We start from the raw sequence: 19,396 nt of genomic DNA, 5'->3' as shown, positions 1-19,396 counted from the left end.
ACACTGACATGTAAATCCCTGCGACAGACTCCTCTAAAACCATGAGAGGCACACCCAGAAGGCAAGGAAGTGTTTCACACCTCCTGTAAGTAGGAAGTGTGAGAAGGAAAGAGATGAAAACTGCCTTCCTCCACCCAAACCTCAGTCACAACTCCTGCCCTATCCTGGCACTCATGCACCCACTCCTGATGCCATCCAAGGTAACGCTGGTGTCACACGGGGCTTTGGGGACCTCAGAGCTGTGTCAGAGATGGCAACGCTTTAAAGCCCACCACCACCCCAAGGGCAGTGCATGGACGGCAGCACAGATGCCTCTGCACACCACAGAGGGCTTCACACCACACAGAGCTCACGGGCAGCCAGACAAAACCTGCCAGGCACCAGTGCCATACCTTCCTCCACGTCATTCCTCAGGGAAGCCTCCAGCAGAGCAACGCTGGCTTCAAAAGACACCTTCTTTCTGTTCACAGCATTTCTCTTCTTTTCATGCTTCCTCTTCTTGTGCTGCATCTCCTTCTCATACTGGGCCCATTTCTTCAGCTGCTGAGCCCTCCGTTTCTGGGCTGCCCGCAGCCTCTCCAGCGTGGGCACCTTGTCCAGCAGCTGCAGCTCGGTCAGCAGGTCCACGTGGGCATCCATGGCTTCTGCCCAGAGAGGGGACGGGGAGGGTGTCCCAGGGGGAAGGGATGTCCCACCACAGCTCCTCCGGATGGCAGCCTCCTGCTGCTATACCAGCATCCTGAGGCCGAGCTGGGGAGGGCCCATGGCAGAGTCCGGTGAGGAGCGGGTGGGAACCTGAAATGGGGAGAAAAGCAGGAGAGATCCGGTGTCAGCAAGCACACGAGTTCAGCCCGTCAGAAAACACAACAGGCAACATCTACCACCTCAAAAGGCAGCTGAGTTAACTGTGCTTTAATTGCTCTAATTGCTTTAATTGTTCTTACCAGCCTTGGTGATTTCCCCCTTCCCTCTCTCCAAACCTCCCAGCAAAACCCTCTTGATTAAGTAGAAGTTCCACTGTGTTCATGTCTATTGCTCACATTAACCCTCTCTTAAGAGCACAACAAAGTCTTAGTGAACAAAGACCTTCCACATGCTGGATACCATTTGTCAGAGAGCTTGGGAGCAGTTTGAGTACTGAGACTCCCATCCTTCCCCGGGCTGGTCCTCCCCACCAGCCCTGTTCCAGGTGTCCCCACCCCACAGTCCTGCTCCAGTGCACACCAGCAGCCACCTCCCTGAGGCATTTCAGTCTGAGCAGCAAGGCACAGGTCAGAGGGGACCAAGCTGCAGTGCTCGGGGCAGTCACAGACACCAGACAGGACCATTCCAGCACAAATAACCCAGAGGCTGGACATACCTGGGGCTGCCTGTCAGGTTTGCCAGAGGAACTCTACCCACCAGGAGCATCATCTGTGCTGCTCTGCCTCATCCATCCAGCCCCAGCTGGACAGATGGATAGACCTGGCTCTCAGGTATTAACAACACTCAAATCACCTCAGCTCTTAAAAACACAGGGGTTGTGTTCATTTCTCTCTTCCCTCAGGTTTTCTCTTCACCACACACTAAATCACTCTGGTTCTGCTGTTCAGAGTCCACAAGCAATGACAGCGGTCAGTTCACAGCTCCTGACCCTCAGTGTGACCACAACAGAAACCTCTGAGCAGGGCTACCCACAGTGACCAACCAGTCACCTGCTGCACAGGATGAGGAAACACAGCCCAGATTTCAGGAGATGTCCAACAGGTGCATTTGAAATAAAGCTGAAATCCCAAGCAAATTGAATTTATCCTTTCCAATCAGACCTGTGCAAAGCACATTGAATGGCTCATGCAAAATCCAGGCAAGCAGCAAATAATCAGGTATGAGATGAGAGCTCGTGTGGTTCAGCCAGCTCGGAGGGGACAAAGAAAAAAGAAAAATAAAGCGTTGATGGGAAAGGGCAACTGAGGAACTGAAGTACTGACAAGCACCTGAGAAAGCCTTAATAAGACAGCTGAAGCCCAACCCTGCTGCTGCAAAAGAGAGGAAGCAACAGCCTTGTAAACACTGGATGCAGAGGATCTATGGGAAAAGTAGCAGAGGAGAGACAGCTGGACCCAGCTGAGAGCCATGGCGAGGACACCAAACCTTACCCAGCTGAGAGCCATGGTGAGGACACCAAACCTTAGCCAGCTGAGAGCCATGGTGAGGACACCAAACCTTACCCAGCTGAGAGCCATGGCGAGGACACCAAACCTTACCCAGCTGAGAGCCATGGTGAGGACACCAAACCTTACCCAGCTGAGAGCCATGGTGAGGACACCAAACCTTACCCAGCTGAGGGCCATGGTGAGGACACCAAACCTTAGCCATCCAGGGGAGGCAGGAAAAGCCACAGCCCATCCCTGTCAGAGGGTGAACAGCCCATCAAGAAGACTCTGAGGGGCTGCAGGGCAGTGTCCACAGCACATCCACCACATCTGGGGAATCCTGGCTGAGGCATCCACACCTACTAAACCCTGCTCCAGACCTTCCACAGGGCTTTGACCTTACCTATAAATATCTGGGCAGACTGAGAGCAAGACACACCATTTCCTCCAACAGATAATTGGTTTGGGAACTGAAAACAAACAAACTCAGCCAGAGCACACAGGCAGGTTCAGGCAGCTGCTTTATCCAGTAAATGGCCAAGGACAGCTTCAGCAGCACCTGCAAACCTTATTTTGAAGGCTTCAGGATAGACCCGAACAGAAAAAAAAACAACCCTGCTTAATCCCACAAGAATTTAAGAATGCAAAAAAATGCTTTAGTTCCACACAGGAACAAACCCAAATCCTTGCAAAGTTTTTCATAAGGAAGCTACTCACTCAAAATTCAAACTCAATTCACTTGCTCGAGATGGAAAATACCAACTTGTGGCTTTAGCACGGCACTGGAAAGCAAGGGAAGGGTGCCATGGCTCCTCCCCAGCACTCACAGCTCTCCCTGCCCACAGCCCCCACGGGCTGGACTCACCACAGTCCCCAGAAATCCCCCAGAAAATGCATGAATGCACTCCCCAAGAAGCTTTTCCTTCGGGACAGACGCATTTCCCCACGCAGGCGCTGGGCTGGAAAGCTCTTCAGCACCTCTGGTGAACTCAGCTCCTGCCCCTGGCAAGCATTCCAGGGAAGTATCTTTGTTGGCAATCTCAGCCTCGGCTGCAGCAGCACAGCCTGCAGATCTGAAGGCCCAGCTACAATACCTCGAAGGAGGGGAGATAAGGGCAGGAAATGCCTCTCGGAATACTGCACAGGCACTCCCACCTTGCTCCTTTTCCAGGCCACTTCTGCCATTGTTTGCTCAAAGATGAACAAATATTTTCCAAAACATACCTGGAGTAGAAATGAGGACCTAATTCTGCAGGATTATTAAAGCAGGAAGCTTTGTTCCAGCATTTCACAAGATCGGCTGGAAGTTTACTTGTGGGTTTAGGACTGCACCTTGGAAAGTGCAATTTATAAATAAAGGACAAGTGTGGCTGGGCTTGTCCATGTTTCAGCTTTCCTGCATGCACCTTATCCTCCAGCAGCTCCTCTGCTCTCACAACAGAAGGAATGGGAGATTCAGGTGGTCTGCAAAGGGGAGTGGAATGCAGAGGGGAGATCCAGGACATCTAGGCACGTCTGGAAGTACCAAACACCAGCATGTCCTCAATCCAACCAGAAAATGAACCTCTAAAGGAGCTAAAAGGTCACCCTGAAAGCTCTTCCTGAAGTGGGCACAGCTCAACTTCTCTCAGACATAATTCCCTATCACTCTCACAGACCCCAGAGCCCCCAAAAAGACTCTGGCCCCACAGCTCTGACCGCCTGCTTTCCAGTGACCTGGTTCCTTCCCTGTACCTAAAGAAATGGCACATTGACTTGTGGCACAAGCAGGTCAGGCTAACTATAGCACAGGTTCAGGCCCAGCATTTGTTTACCTGCAAAGTGACACAGAAGTGGCTGTGTGGGTGTCTGTGGCTTGCAAGGCATCACACTTTGGTTTCTGTTTTATTTAAAGAAGCAGAGGGGGCAGGAAAAAAGCACCTTCCTCGTGTGGGACAGAGCTGAGCAGTTTCCATGAGCTCAGCAGAAGTGGCGCCACCACACTGAGCACATCCTGCCACACACACAGAGCCCTGGCCCTGCAGGGACAATGGGGGCTATTTCAGGGGCCAAAAGGAAGGCAAGGCACTGGTGCCATCCCCCTCCTCCCGGTACTGCAGCAGGGAAAGGCTCACTCTGACCAAAGATTGGCTCCTGAGAAGGGCACACAAGTGTTGGCCAACACCGTTGTGGGGTTTTTTGGTAAATTTGCATTTCCTGTGTGTTTTGTATCACCTGACTCAGCCCAAAAGGACTCTCAAGGCAGGGTTACTCTGCAATGCAAGAAGCGACAGCAGTTCTGTGGAGTGGGAGTTTACTGAGTCAGGGCTCGCAGCTGGTGCCACCAACCCTGTCTGAAGGTGTCTCACACACACACACCCACACTCCTTCCCATTTCACTCCTTGAGGTTGGCACCTGCATCCCTCAAAGGTCAAAACCAAAGGTACTCATTTCCTCCACCAGCACACACTCAGAGCTGCCCCTGACCTTCCTGTTAAGCATTCAACTAGCAGACAGTTTGCCCTAACACTGCTGAGGCTGGAGCTGGGTCTGGTAAAGCAGCCATGCTGCTGAGTGGGGCTGGAGAGGCTCCTCATCTCTCCATCTGATGACGAAGCTGGAGCCGAGACCTGCAAATCCTCTGTCACATCTTCCCAAGGCAGCAGTTAGAGCACAGCATGACACTGATGCAGAACACAAACACTCACAGAAGTCCTTCACTTAAGTGTCATCAACTGATTTCAGTTTTATTCCACTTTAAAAAAAAAAAAACCACCCACAAACCATGGAAGAGCAACCCTTGAATGGTACACTTTGAAGTGAAAGACTGGAGATTTTTAAAGTGTTCAAGCAAAGGGAAAACAGGAAGGCCCAGAGCAGCCACTTCTGAAGTTAAGGAGATTGTTTCCAGCCACTGGATTGCTCGTGGTGACACACCTGCAGGACTGAGCCCGGATGGTCAGGTGAGGTGTCTGCAGCACAAAGCCAGCAGCATGAGCAGACAGAAATAGCCCTCTCCTCCCCACACCAAGCTAATCTCTCCACTGGAATTGGAAACCAAGCACCAAAGCCTACAGCAGGGATCTGAGTGCATGAACAGCCAGCAGAGGAGGTGGTGCCCGATTTATTTATTTCATTAACATCAATTCCTGCACCATGGAAGGTGAGCAGTTGCCAAATTCACCTTTTCTGCTCCCTGAGAGGGCCAAGGGCAATCTGTGTGCTCCTTCCCATGAAATGCAAGGTGACCAGCCCACTGCAGCCCTTCTGCTGAACCCATCCTCTGGAGCAGGCACCCATGCAGAATTCACAGGCTTTTCCTTTCAGCACTGTCCCTGCTTGGGGACACAGGCCAGCCCAAGATGTGTGTTCTGCACGGGTGCCCCTGCTGCTGGCCAGGATCTTCCCAGGGTCTGGAGGAAGCAGCAGAGCAGCTCTTCACCCCTTGATCCCCAGTGAGGCACGAGAGCCCAAAAGCCAAACACAGCCAGAAAGCCACAGAGAGGAGGAGGAGACAGCCCAAGGGCCAGGGAGGAACAGCAGGGCAAGGCAGCATAGGAGCTCAGCCATGCCCCAGGGAGGACAAGGTGGGGCTCAGGGGATGCACCCTGAGGCTGAGCACACACAAGGAGCTCAGCTCCTTTCCCTCCTTCCCACAGCCCAGCCTGGGCGGGAAGGGCAGCAGGGTCCCCCTCCCACCCTTCCCAGGGAACACTCTCCAGGTCATTTCCTAAGCCATGTCCCACAGAGCACGGGCCCACGGCAGCCCTGCCCAGGCACTCCCCACCCCACCAGACACACCTGAGCTGCTCTCATCTGCTGCACCTCCAGGAAGATGGGAAACAAACAAACAAACCCCTCTCCCGCCCTGCTGATGGGAACAGGAGCCCTGTGCTGGACAGGAGCCCTTGGGGTTTGTGTGGTTTATTTTTAATTCTTATGGAGTGCATCAAACCAGGAGGGTCCTTCATGCTTAGACCACCACAGCCTAAAACTGTTTTTATAAAACTGCCTCTGTCACTTCCTGCCTTTTGGGAAAAGATTTCACTAGAGCACCATTGGTAAGGACACTGCACTGAGCCCCACCTGCCACAGCCTCACACACCCACAGCTGGGGACCTGGCACTGGGTTTTCACACGGAGGGGTGCACACCAACAGTGACCACATGGCAAACTGGGAAGGGTTTCAAATCACAAGAGCTATTCCTCCACAGAATCACAGCCCCAAAACAGTCATTGTCACCTGCAATGCCACAGGACACAGTCCCATTTCCCACACAGGCATGTTTCCAGCCTCCTGAAGGCTTTCCTTTTTTCCTGAAGCCTAAATGTTTATTTCTCCAGTATCACCCTGCCAGGCAGGTTGTACCATCCCCCTTGTCTGGGTCTCTGTGCATGGAGTGTGACACAGGTGGGCACTGACACCACCTCCTCTGGACACCAGGGCTGGTGGCAAGGCTGAAACCTGCCCACAGCCCAAGGCAGCACGTCAAACATCAGCTGGACACACACCTCAGCCAGCGCACCCACAATCATCTGCACCAAACCCTTCTCCGGAGCATCCCCAGGTGAGCAGATGAACACAGATCAAAGTCACTGGCTCCTCTCTGGGCAGCAGAGTCACTGCAAGAGCCACATCACCACCTCAGGATTGTTATTGCTAGTCCTGTGCTCCTGCCACAAGGTGCTGGTGGAACCTGCAAGCTCCTCAGTGCTACTCTGAGAGCTCTGGCTGTTGCTTCTGGTGGCAAATTCTCCTTGCACACCGTGTGATTCTCTGTGTGCTGCGCTGCGAGCCCCCCAGCACTCACAGGTTAACCACACGGAGGAGTGAAAATTATGAAAATTGTTGCTGCCTGACTGAATTTCACTGGTATCTTAGAAGTAAACAGCTCCTCTCCTCACTCAGGGCTTCAGCTACACTTTAAGCAGCAGATGCTCAGCGCTACCAGAAGAATGGTTCCTCCTGAGGGAATGAAGGGAAAGTGACAGGAAACATCACTTTAAAAAATATATATATTTATATATACATATTTCAGCCAGAACCTCTTAGAGAACACAACTCCTACATCTGCCCTGGAGTGCTGGTGGGGAAGAGCAGGTACAGAAATATTCTGGGTGAGAGATCTCATCAGAAATTGGGAGAGATTCTTGGCTTTCCCACAGGTTTCTTGTATGCAAAGTAAGTAACTTAATCTGTGCCCCAATTACCTTCCTAAAGGGAAGATACTGTTTTACCATCTGCAGCAAAGGAACTTCCATTGCTGCCTGCTGTAAAGGTGCATCATTGTAAAATATTTTTCTAGCTTGATGGAAAGCTCAAAATTTCAAGCTAAATTCTGCTCCAAAGAATTAAAAATATTTTCGTTTGGCTGCTTTATCTCTAATTCCAGATAATCTCTCTGTCTTCAAGGAGCTCCTTCCCAGCAGAGGATAAAATACAAGCAAGAAGAAAAAAAAGTGAAGCAGAAAGTCAAAAAATCTATTTGGAGCCAACACTGGTAATAGAGAATTTTAAGTGCCTCTTTCTTTTCTCCTCCCAACTGTTCCACTCCTAACAATACTGAGAGTTGTTTGAGGAAAGCCCCTCAGTATTTTCACTATATATTTCCTGTAAACACCCAACACAGCACAATATACATTCTTTTTCCTATCGCTATTTCAACGTGGGCTTCCTTAAAGAAATTTAAAAAAAAATAAAAACGCCTTTTGTGCCAAGCAGTGCTCCCCCAGATCAGTGTGCAGTAACCCAAAGCTGCTGGTGCCCAGACACAGAGGGCTGCAGAGCTCTGGGGGCTCAGCAGGCACAGCAGGGCAGGGCTCTGAGCACAGCTCACACACAGGATTTAGGAGCACAGGGCATTAAAGCTAAACCAGCTCAGATCTCGCTTCCCTCCACGTGGCTCCTGAGCAGAGCAGCTCCTGGAGCGCAGCACGAGGCAGCAGGACCTGGAGGTGTTTAAAAACCTTCCTCTAAAAGCTCTGCAGAGCAAATGCACCTTTCTGTTTCTGCTCCAACACAGCCCTTCAGAGCTGCCACCTGTGAGAGATGAGTAACGGGATGGTTACTCAATTAAAGGGCAAATATTATGTATATGTTAAGAGAAGTTTTATAGATTTATAGATACGTTTCACTCCCCTCCCGTGTGTTGTTATCAGGGGACTGCCTGGGTTTAGGACATTTGGGAGGGTCAGCTCATTACTATGGCAGCACCTGACCTCCAATCAAGATGTAGGAGATTCCACCACTGGAGAAGTGAAGAAGGAGTTGATGGACAGAACTTTGGGAGGGGCTAAAGGGTTAAAAGGTGGAACATCAATTTTTTGGGTGAGTACATGGTGGGAAAAATCCTTTGTTCCCCATATTGTAATATTTTCTCTATTCAGTCTTCTGTTGTATTTTTGATAAGGTTTTAATAAATATTCTAAATTTTTGTAAAGTGAGTACCATTTCTCACCCACCTGTCTGCATTAAGCTGCCCTTGCCTGGGGATATTTTCAAAACTAGAACTTCCAAGTGGATGGTTTTCCCACTCACTAATAGTTGGGGGTTTCTTCTCCCCTCTCTATTTTTATTCCCTATCATCCTCCTCACCAGCCAAGCTCCACTCTCACTGGCTCTTCCTCCACATCCATGGGCAGAATGGGTTTTTCCTGCCCCAGTTTGAGGTGTAGCTCTAGTCCAGGCACTGGGAACAACTTGAAGGATGCACTGGAGCTGTAAGAACTGCTCAGCCCCCTTGTACTCCCCACAGGGGACACCTGGGGTTCCCTTCTGCTTTCAGGTCGATCAGTGAATCACTAAAACAGGACACCCCGGGCTCTTGGCTATGAAATTCCACAGGGAGAAGGGAGGGGGGGCATTTCTGCCAGCTTGAACTTGAAAATCTTAACGGCGATTGCGAGTAGGGTTAAAAATCAGAAAGTGAGTTCAGGGCTCAGTTTCAAACCACAGCAGAACAAGGCGTTCCCCTTTAACCCGGTGCAAAGAGAAACCCCACTCAACAGCACTCATTAATTGTCCTGATTGCTTTTCTCCCTGAGCTGGGGGCTGAGCACATGGAACCAGGAGCAGAGCTCTCCCCTCTGACTGTGCCCCAGACAGCACACGGCTCCAGGGAAGGTGATGCTTGAAGACAAGGAAATTTTATTCCTTCAAGAATCCAGCACGCACCACTCCCCTCTCCCCTTTGCTCCCCTTAGCAGAGAAGTGCCTGCTCACAAAATTTATCTGCAGCATCAGAGGAGCAGCAGGATCCCTGCCCTTAGGCAAAGAAAGAAGGCTCAGAACGGGATTTCTGTGCAAACATGAAGCGAATCCCAACTTCCCTCCCTCGCACGAGAGCAGCCCCGTCCTCTGAGCCAGGCAGTTAAATATTGAAGGAAAGGCATGCAGCAGCTCTGATTATGTGGAACAAAAATTAATTGAGGGCATAAGTCTCCGATTGGGCTCTCAATTTATTTTTTCCACAGCACATTATATGGGAGTGGGGATTGCAATGCAGACACCTGCAGGGAAAGCAGCCCGACCCATCTGTGACAGTGATATTACCTCTTTTTATTTGTTTTTCTGGTTAGAGCTTCCATTTTTTATCAACCCTGCCACAGACAGATGTGTGGAGGCTTCCAAAACTGCATCCCTCTTCCTGACATTTTCAGCTACACATTGAGAGATCTGTAATTTGGAAAACAACAGTTTTCCCTCAAAACAGGCTTGAAAATAAGACATGGGGAAAATTAAAAAAAAAAAAAAAAAAGCAAACCCCAAGCTAATTTCCAACAGAATCTCAAAAACACCACTGGAAGAGCCCACACCCTTCCCTCAAGATATAAATTACAACCCTATTCACACCCCCACCCCACTCTTTTCAACAGAAATCCTTCCATTGTTTAAAGCCATTTACACATATTTTGGCCCACGGAAAAAAATAAATCCTTGGAACAGCCCTATTCTGGCACAGCAACAAGCTAGATAAGAGCCTGGATTTTCCATCTGCAGCTCCTGGGCACCTCAGGCCGTGCCAGTGGGATGTGCCAGCAGCAGGGCTCTTGCAGGGTCCCGGCTATGGACAGGGATGTGCTTTTCCCTGGCAATTCCCACTCCAGCCATCCCGTCTGCCCCCACGCAGATGTGCACCCCCAGGGCTGTGCCTTCTTGCAGGGAGTTACCATCCAGTAGGACTGCATTCCTCAAGTTTTATTGATTTTCTGGGGTTTTTGCCACCAAAAGAGAGTCCTGCCTTGCTGGTCCCTTTCCAAGGCAAAGGTGTGATTCTGTCAGCTTTATGGCACCATGGTGACAAAGCCAGTGACTGGCAGAATTTAAAAGCGTTTGCTACACACCTGACAGGAGGAATATTGATTTTGGGGGAGATTTATGAGAGGATTCTCTTCCCAACCATCTGATCCATCCGTTTTAAACAGCAGTTGCATTTAATTACTGCTAACAAAATGCTTTCAACTCTAAAGCTTATGGACATTATTGAGCGTATCTCTAACAATCCCAATAATCCTCAAAAGGTCTTAACAAAATAACATCCAAAGGCACCCTCTGACCCATCCTGCATCCCTCAGGGAGCCCGTACAGCTGCTCAGGATAGTGTTACCCTCCTGCCTCTGCTGAGCAGGGCCCAGCACGGTGCCCACAGGCTCTGCTGGGACAGTAAAGAGGTGAGACTTTGGGGAAAATTAATTATCCATGTGACACTGTGGGATGCTTTGTTCCAGACAGCTCAAACATCTGGATTTGTTGTCTAGGGTTTAGCTCTTATACCTTAGTGAACTCGGTGATGACTTCTTGACCTGCTAAACCACACACGTGTCACCAAAAAATTCATCCTCCGGTTCCCCCAGATTCTGCAGGTCAAGGTTAGCTCCCAGCATGGAAGAAGGGGGCCTTGAGGCTGCTGATCCAATACTTACAGAGCAGGCCAGGCCGCCTGCAGCACCCTATAGCTGCTATAGGGTACCAGGGCCAGCCCACTCCCAGCAGCACCCACGATCAGCACGCCCGGACCAGGGCAACCCAGGCTGTTTTCCCTGGAAACCTGCAGGATTATCACAAGAGCATCTTCTAGAAAGTGGAACCAGAATACTTGAAGAGGACAAAGGCTCCTTAAGATGCAGATGAGCAGAAAGCTGCACGGGGAAAGCAGCACCGCCTCTCACTTCCACCTCTGCCCGCCCCGCTCCAGAGGAACTCGCCTTATCTCACATGCAAGCCATGAGATGGAAACGAACTGTTTTGCTAGCAGAATGCTAACAAAACCTTAGCACAGCTCTCTGCGGCGCCAACATCACCAGTTTCAGTCTGAAATCAGACTCTGGGAGCAGCTTGCCACTGCCTTGCTTGCGAGGCAGATTTTCTGTTTCTGAAGATCCTTATTTTTAGGCGCAGCCATCAACCCGCACGTCACCATACGTGCCCTACTTTCTGTGCTTTCTGCATCTCCTCTTGGCCACAGTCAGGGTGGCTGTTGGCTTGACTCGCTGCTCTGACAATACAATTGCTCTGACATCTAGTTTAATCAAATATTTACCACTTACTCATTTGAAAATAGGATTTCTGATACTTTAGATTAACTTGACTTGCGAGCACGGAACCAGAATTGCTGGTACAGCTCCCCCCCTCACCAGTCCAGCTCTTACTTTGCTTCTACCATTTCTGGGATTACCAGCACAAGGGCTCTGCTGCCACAGGCCGGGGAGAGCCAAGGAAAGCCTCAGAAAACCTCAGCCACTGATGAGCCCAATGTTCAGCCATTCTTCTGGGCTGTCCCAATGTGCAAACAGTCAGAGCTGTCCAGGAAAGACTCTTCCCAAAGGTATCAAGATTTAAGGGCCTCAGCTGGGAAGAATGGCTGCTCTTAGGGAAGACTTTCTGCAGGGCTTCCTGGGCAGAGGTGCCAACCCTGCCACTCGATAGGAACCTCACTTGAATGTTTGCTCTGAGAAGAAGTGTTATTTGGATGGCAGAAAAAACAGAGCAGAAGTCAAATTCAGGTACCAGGGGCACCTTAAAGCCTGAAATCTGATCAGACCCAGCAGATGGTGGGGATGACCCTTCTGCATCCCACTGACAGCCCTGTAGCCCTGCTCCCACCCACTGCTTTGGGGGGGGGGTAAGCAAAGCCCACCCAGTACAAAACCCACTTAATTTCACATAGCAGATGAACTCTTGCTTGAGACCTCACCAGTAAAAAGCCAAGTCCTATGCAAATCCTTAAATCTCAGCTTAGCCACCCCAAGGAGAGAAAATGAAGGTATTACTGGACACCTCACAGCCAGCACAGGGTTCTCCTCCTTCCTTCCTTGGTCTTTCTCCTTGGAGGGGTATTTGACCTTTGAGCTACTGTGCCAGTCATCAAGCAGAATCTGTGCCCATGAAATGCTGCCAAACTCCACCATCACCACACGGAGCACCTTAGAGCAAGGCCTGATACTTGGGGTTTTCCCATATGGATCATTAAGGATGCCATAACATCATATGGAGCAGCTGGGACAAAATTAAGGCAACTGGTCCTGAGGAATGAAGCTGTGCATCTCCATCCTTCCCTCCTAGGCTGTCCTCTCTCCTCTCTTCCAGAAATACCCCACCTGCAACTCCTGCCCCTCCCAGCTCAGGGGCAGAGCAGCGAGACATAGCAGACCCTCACCTACAAAGCAGGGACAAGAGCAAACTCACAAGGAAGGTCTCTTGGCAACTCAGGGTGAGAGAGAAGGAGGGGGGAGTTGCTGCCAGCTTGTTTGTGTGCACTTAGGGCAGCATTCCCAACCCTGTAATTGTTGCATAATGAATTTAGCAATGGAGTTCAAGAGCTATGAATCATTCAGGCCTCAAGAAAGCATGAGTCAGCCCCCGAAGAATCAGGAGATGTTAAAATTCCATACATTTAACTTGAGCTTGACAAATCCAGAGGAGCAATGTCCCAGCACAACTCAAACCATCATGCCAACAACCCACTGCTCCTCCTGATGGATACGAGACCAGAGCAGCACCAGAGCAGAGCCTTTGACCACTGCACATAATTTACACCTGCCACCCCTCGCCAGCCCAAGTTATCAGCCCCAGCTCTGAAAAACCACCTGATGCTGCCTCTGAGCTGCTGCTCACACTGACTCACTGAGAAAGGCGGCGAGCCTGGGAAAAGCTCTTGGCACAACCCTGACAGGGACTGAGCACTCAGAATGCTCATTTCACTGAGTGTGACCTGCTCAGGAGCTGGATGGGGACAGGGGAGGACAGCAGAGGTGGCTGTGGGAGCTGGCAGTCAGGCTGTTGGAGCAAAGAACAGAGCTGGGGTGGGAAAGGAGCACAGCTCTCTGCAGGGGATTGAGAATGAAACAGGGCGGATTCATGACAGAGAAGGATGCCTGAATTAAGGAGTGTGTGTGGATGCAGAGAAGACCTCGGGATAAAGAAGGTGTTTCCCTGGCTCTGGTGGGGATCCTGCTTAAGCCATGCCCTGTATTTTGCATTTACAGGGCCTGCATATATGGAAGGAAAGTTATCTTGAAGTGAGATAGGGCGCGAATTCAAAGCAGAACAACTATTCTAGGTTAACTCCCCAGGTGGCTTCTTATTCTAGAGTGGCAGTACCTTTTTCTAGTTTAATTCACTGTAAAAATAGATTAGGCCAATGGTTCTCATCTGCAAGGCCATGGTAGCTGGCCTGCTGCTTTTAGAGCATCCTTAATTGGAGCCTGGCTATGGGGACACGGGGGGCGCTGGGATGCAGATGCGGCACTCTCAATTTGGGAACATCGTATTAACTTAAACCAGGAGAAAAACAACCACCTGCAGGAGTGTCTGCACAGCCACAGGGCTGTCCCTCAGCAGGTGCACGGGACACCCAAGGCAGGGGACAGAGCCTGCAGTGCTCTCTGCCCACCATAACCAAACAGCACTACAGCAGACCCACAGCCTGCCCTTTACACGCACCCCAAGGCCTCCTTGTAAAGCCATTTTTGTTTGAGGTTCCTTTGAATTTACCATTTATCAAGCTTCCATTTAGCCCGTTAATCACAGCCTATCAAGCTCTTTCAAATGCAAACACGGAAATGTAGCCAGCAACTGCACTTCTCCCGGTTATCCTTCTCCGGCTGGAATTATGGAGGGCTACAAAGCAGGAATGCCAACCCACCTGTCTCATGCTTTTCAACCACTTCCCATGGGATAAAATCAGCTGACTATTCTGGAAAAAAACAGACTGATCTCTTTCCCTGCCAGCTAGCAACATTCAAGGAGAGCAAACAATGTGTTGAGCAGGAGAAAGAGCATCCCTGTGAAAGTCAAGGGGAGAGGCAGATGGGCGGCTCCAGCAGCTCAGCACCTGCATCAGCACATGGATGCTGCCTCTGGAAGCAGGGACAGCCAAGCCACCTTTGTCAAAGGCTGTGCATTTCCTAGCTGGGCCTCTAGAGCCAGAGATCTCACAGCTCACTTAATCCCCATCAAACGATACACCATTTTTTTTTGCTTTGTTTGGGTATTAAGGCTTAGCCTTCCTCAAGCTATTCATTCTTTTTCCTCAGTGCCTACGTGGCTGTTAACCCCAGTGCTGACATGCTGCTGAGAGCTGCAAGGAAAAGCTCTGTCAGGAAGAGCCCCATCACTCTGCAGGTGTCGTTTGTCCCAGACAGCAGCGCCCAGTCCTGACTCAGTCCCGTGTCAGCAGCCTCACTGACAAACCCCTGCCCGCTGCCGTGACACCCGGGGTGTTGCATTCATTCCTCTCACCTCCCCAAGTCTGACAGCTTTTCTGCTGCTCTTTGCTCAAGCCAAGCCCAGCAAAGTGAGAATTGTCCTGATTTCATCCGTGGGAACTATCCTGATTTCAGGGGTGAGGTGCAGGCAATTCCCACCCATCATCACCTGGCCCCTGGTGCTGCTGCTCCCCGTGCTCCATTCCGAGCCTGCAGCTGAGCAGGATCTGACCTAGGAGTGGGCTTTGCCTTAATCAGAGCTGGACTCAGCTTGCTGCTGGTACCACCCTGCGCCTCCACCCAGCCAGCAAAGCACCCGGGGCTCCACTGTCCTTTCAGGAGCATCACCTTCAGAGGAAACCTTTAAAAATACAGTATCTCTCTCTATATAAAGAAAAAACATGTTGGATGGTAAGAAGTGACACAACTGTGCAAGCCCTAAACAAGGTTCTGGCAAGCAGCAGAGCTGGTGTGGGGCAGCAGCAGAGCAGGGCTGTGGAGGTGAATGTGCAAGGGAGCGCTCGGGAAGGAGACAAGGAGAGACAAGCAGATTAATAGAAGACGACAGATTTCCAGTAAGATTGTGATAAGCCTCTTGAAACTTCCCTAAAGGATGAGCCAGCTGGCAAGACCATCCTAGGAGGTGGTGTAAGTCGGCTAACAGCCTTGCAAAAAGCCACCAGCTGACCCCTTTCACACATCCCGGCTCGCTCCTGCAGCTGCTTTAGCAAGGAAAGCTGAAAAGGCCACACCTGGATGCTTCTACCCTGGCAGCCTCCTGCAGTTCCAGCTCTCCTGGCAGAGCAGCCACTGGCCCTGAGCTGCTCAGAACAGGCAGCGAGGTCGGGCTGACCGCAGCACGGCACAGCTCACTGCCCTGCCCTGCTCTCCCCAGCGGGCCACCCGGCACCTCTAGCTGCCCACGAGGGGTTAACCCCGGCCCGTGTCCCCAGTGCCGAAGCTGCCAGGCATCTTTGGGAAGTGGCACATGGCTCCTGGAAAGGGCTCAGCCAAAGCAAGGATGGGAATGACGAGGTGATGAGCGGGGCCCCTGCATTATGCTTTGCCTTCCTTCCTAAATTCAGCTCTGCTGGGATCCCCCCAGAGCCAAGTCCTCCAAAAACACCACACCCCAGTGAGCAGGTTTACCCTCTGAGGAGGAAGAGGAGAGGGCTATCCACAGGGGAAGGCAAGCTTGAAGAGTTAAGATTTTTACCCTTCAAAGGACAATGCCTTCAAAACCTGCTGGAGGTGGAGTGGACACCACACCCAGGCATGGCCAAAAGAAGGGACTCCCTGTGTCCCCCTGCCAGTGTCACAACAAAACCCTGTCACTGTTTGAAACTGCAGCTTTCACCTGGAGCATCTTCCTCAGGATAATGAACAGCAGCAGCCAGTTTATTTGGTATCAGGCAAGTTTTTCTTCTTAGGCCAATTAGCTGCTGATATAATTTGCCCACCGAGGTCACTGAATCATCATTTAGCAGTTTCAAAGGAGATGAGATGAACTGCAGGCCAGTTTCCCCCCTCCAGCTCAATGAGTGATTCAAAATGCAGTTAATGATAGTGGCTCATAAGTATCTGGCAGAGGATTTGAGAGAGCAATTTATTGCCCAAAAAGAGGTTGATCTCTTTCAGCCAAAGCAGCTCAGCTGGTGAAGATGTAGGATCTGATTTTGCCACCTTACTTGACATTTGTTAAATACTCAAGAGCTGCTAAACTTAAGTCAGACACAAGTAAAAGGAAAAAGAAGACCCAAAATTAGGGTAAGGAAGGTCACAGTTAAAACCCACTCTGTCACCAGCAGGCAAGAGACCTTGTAAAGGATGTGAGAACGAACCAAGTAATAACCAACAAGACTTTCAGTACAAATCCTGCATTTTTGTGAGTTTATATAAGATAAAAATGAGACACCCCCTCATCCACAAAAGCTTCATTATTTGTCAACCTCAGGCTTCATAACCAGTAAACACTGGTTGATGTTTTTCTTCTTGCTGGATGAAATGTGCCTAGAGGCAACAGGCATTTTATAAATTATTAAACCAAGGGAAAATAGGGTTCCAACAAAGTGACTGCAGAAGCACTGAGGAGCTGGTACAATTGGTACCAGCACACTTACACAGAGTCATTTTTCCTGCAACAACTGACTCAACAACAAGACATTGTTAGAAATGCACATCCTGGACACGTGGTCTTGACGGCAAAAAGAAGATGTGCTATCTCAGCTTTTCATCACATCCATCACACGTATCTGAAGTTCAACACTTTAAACCTTATTTTTCTTATTAAACAGTCACTTATGTTTTCCAGTCAGAGGAAAAATTAGCTTCTTTTTTTTTTTTGTAAATTCCAACCTCATGAGAGATCTCAGGATATAAAGCAAAACCCATGAAAATACTGCAATAAGAGTATTTTAAAATCATCCACAGTTTTTTATCCAACCCAAAGCATTGAGAAGGAAAGGAAGGAAAAAACATGAATGAAAAAGTGTTCTTCACTATCAGGGTTTAATACATTATGTCTTTCACAACAAACACAATCCACCTCCAGACTAAGTTCTGTTCCAGCCAGAAAAAACGCTTCTGCTTTCTGCCATAACAGCACTTGGCCCTTCCATCTGTGAAAAACCACTTAACAGTAATGGCAGGGCTCAGGACAGCAGGTCAGGGGAGGCTGGGTCAAGGTGACAGCGAGGGCAGCCCAGGCAGCCGCTGCTCCCGAGGTTCCCTGAGGGTTTGTTAGGGAACAGGAGGGCTCAGAGATGGGTTTGGGTTTGTTTTTGGGGTTTTTTCCCCGGTTTGTGAACCTTCTCCCTTCTCTGACAGTTTGTGAAAAGCCACTTTTCCAGCTACTACTCTACTGCAGCTTGAAGCATCTTCCTCCGCCTGCTCGAGTGCTTTTCACCGTGCAGAACAGATTTTTTCAAGATAAGCAAGCAGAGAGATAAACCAGAATTTGGGGGCTTGTCAGTCAACCAAAAGCATCTCTACCACCACTGCCACCTCAGGCTCTGGAGCTGGAGAAGGGGCTGAAGTTCAGACTGAAGTTCCCCGGGTCTGCCAGAGCCTGAAGGAGAGACTGTCCCAAAAACCCTTCACCTCGCCTGAAATTAGCACTTGCAACCACGATGCCAATTTCAGCGATTACGGTTGCTTGTATTTATGCTACCTGGAGTAAATTTCTTCCACACCCCGTTCGCGCCAGAAGGGAGAGGAATTCCACGCGCACCGAGCGAAACCCACCCCCGAAGAGCCGGGAACATGCCCATGCACAGCGACCCGCGGCGCACACGCCGCTTCAGCCCGAGCGACAAACGCTGCCCTGGGAGGGGAAGGAACCGCGTCCTCATCCATGTGCCGCGGGAAGGGGCCGGGCTGCCCGGGAGGCGGCGGCTGCTCAGCCCGCTCGGGGCTGCAGCTCCCCGAACTCCGCGGGGGCACCGCACCCGCCCCGGCACGGCACGGCAGCACCGCCGCACCCCCGCAGCATCCCCCGGGCCGGACCGAGCCCAGCCCAGCCCAGCCCCAGCCCCCCGCACGGCCCCGCACTCACCGCGGAGCTCCGCGCAGCGGGCCCGGCCCCGCGCTCCCGCAGCGCGGCCGGCGGAGGGAAGCGCAGGCAGGGGCAGGCAGCGGCGCCGCGCACAGCCGGTCCCCGCCCGCCTCCGGCCCCGGCTGCGGCCGCAGCTCCGCCCCGAGGAGGGGCCGGGGCCGGAGGCGGGCGGGGAGCGGCGCCCGCCCCGCAGGTGAAGGCGCGGAGCATCCCCGGGGATGCTGCGGGAGCGGCCGCTGCGGGCTCCGGGCAGCGAGGGCTCGGCCGCATGGGGCGGGCGGGGTGGTTGCTGCCGCCGGGAGGGGTAATTAGGATAAGCAAATAAATATTTTTTTTTGAAAAAACCTCTCTGAATTTCGGTTTCGCGCCCCTGCCTGCCTGCCCAGCTGCCTATGTATAAGATTTACCCTGACTTTCGGCTTAGCACAAGGTGAGGGATGCTGCTGAGGCTGGAAGGTGGATATGTGGTTTAGAAACTGTTTTGCCAGGGTTTCTAGCCTAAATACCTGAGCCTTACAGCAGGTTCCTATTTGCCACAGAGTGATTTGGTGTGAGGGAGGGGGTCCCAGAGAATTTTTGGGAGGACCCAAAATCCCCCCACCAAAGCAGTGTGACATCACTTTAAACCCAGTGACTGATACCAAAACCAAATGCCATTCCTGAAGTGTGCCTTATGCCAATTTTATAGGCAGATAAGAGCCATTGCCAGGAGTCAAACCAGTCACTGGAGCTGGGAGAGAAGCCAAGAAGCCTCCTGGGCCAGGGAGTGGCACTGGGGAGCCCACACTCACCCACTGGGAGCAGAGCAGATTCCTCATGATGCTGTCAGATACTGCGTCTGGGATCAGTTGCCTTTTCAGGGTGAAATGGGTTTCAGAGGATTAATCACCATGGACTCTATTTCTCCTTGGGAAAGAGCCTCCTCCCAGGCTGAACAGATCCACAGGGAGCAGCTCTGACACCAAGCTGTGGGGTTTCAGTGAAACCCTTCTAGCCCCAGAGAGGCCTTTAGGTTCAAAATGTGAG

General features: G+C 51.1%; 1 protein-coding gene across 1 annotated transcript in view; it reads right to left on the bottom strand.

Moving 5' to 3' along the window:
- PPP1R16B (protein phosphatase 1 regulatory subunit 16B) overlaps positions 1 to 18,500 on the bottom strand; it is a 59,425-nt gene extending 40,925 nt beyond the window's left edge. Inside the window, exons 1-2 of the mRNA XM_038158773.1 lie at positions 18,371 to 18,500; positions 393 to 795 (exon numbers count right to left, since the gene is read on the bottom strand). Of these exons, the coding sequence (XP_038014701.1) occupies positions 393 to 639 (247 nt within the window). The 5' untranslated portion in view covers positions 640 to 795; positions 18,371 to 18,500. The remainder of the gene's footprint in view (positions 1 to 392; positions 796 to 18,370) is intronic.
- Positions 18,501 to 19,396: the final 896 nt, after the last annotated feature.

Source organism: Motacilla alba, chromosome 20, assembly GCF_015832195.1.
Source record: "Motacilla alba alba isolate MOTALB_02 chromosome 20, Motacilla_alba_V1.0_pri, whole genome shotgun sequence".
Taxonomy (NCBI): domain Eukaryota; kingdom Metazoa; phylum Chordata; class Aves; order Passeriformes; family Motacillidae; genus Motacilla; species Motacilla alba.
The sequence above is the reverse complement of the archived record's forward strand: the minus strand, read 5'-3'. Positions and strand labels throughout refer to the sequence as shown.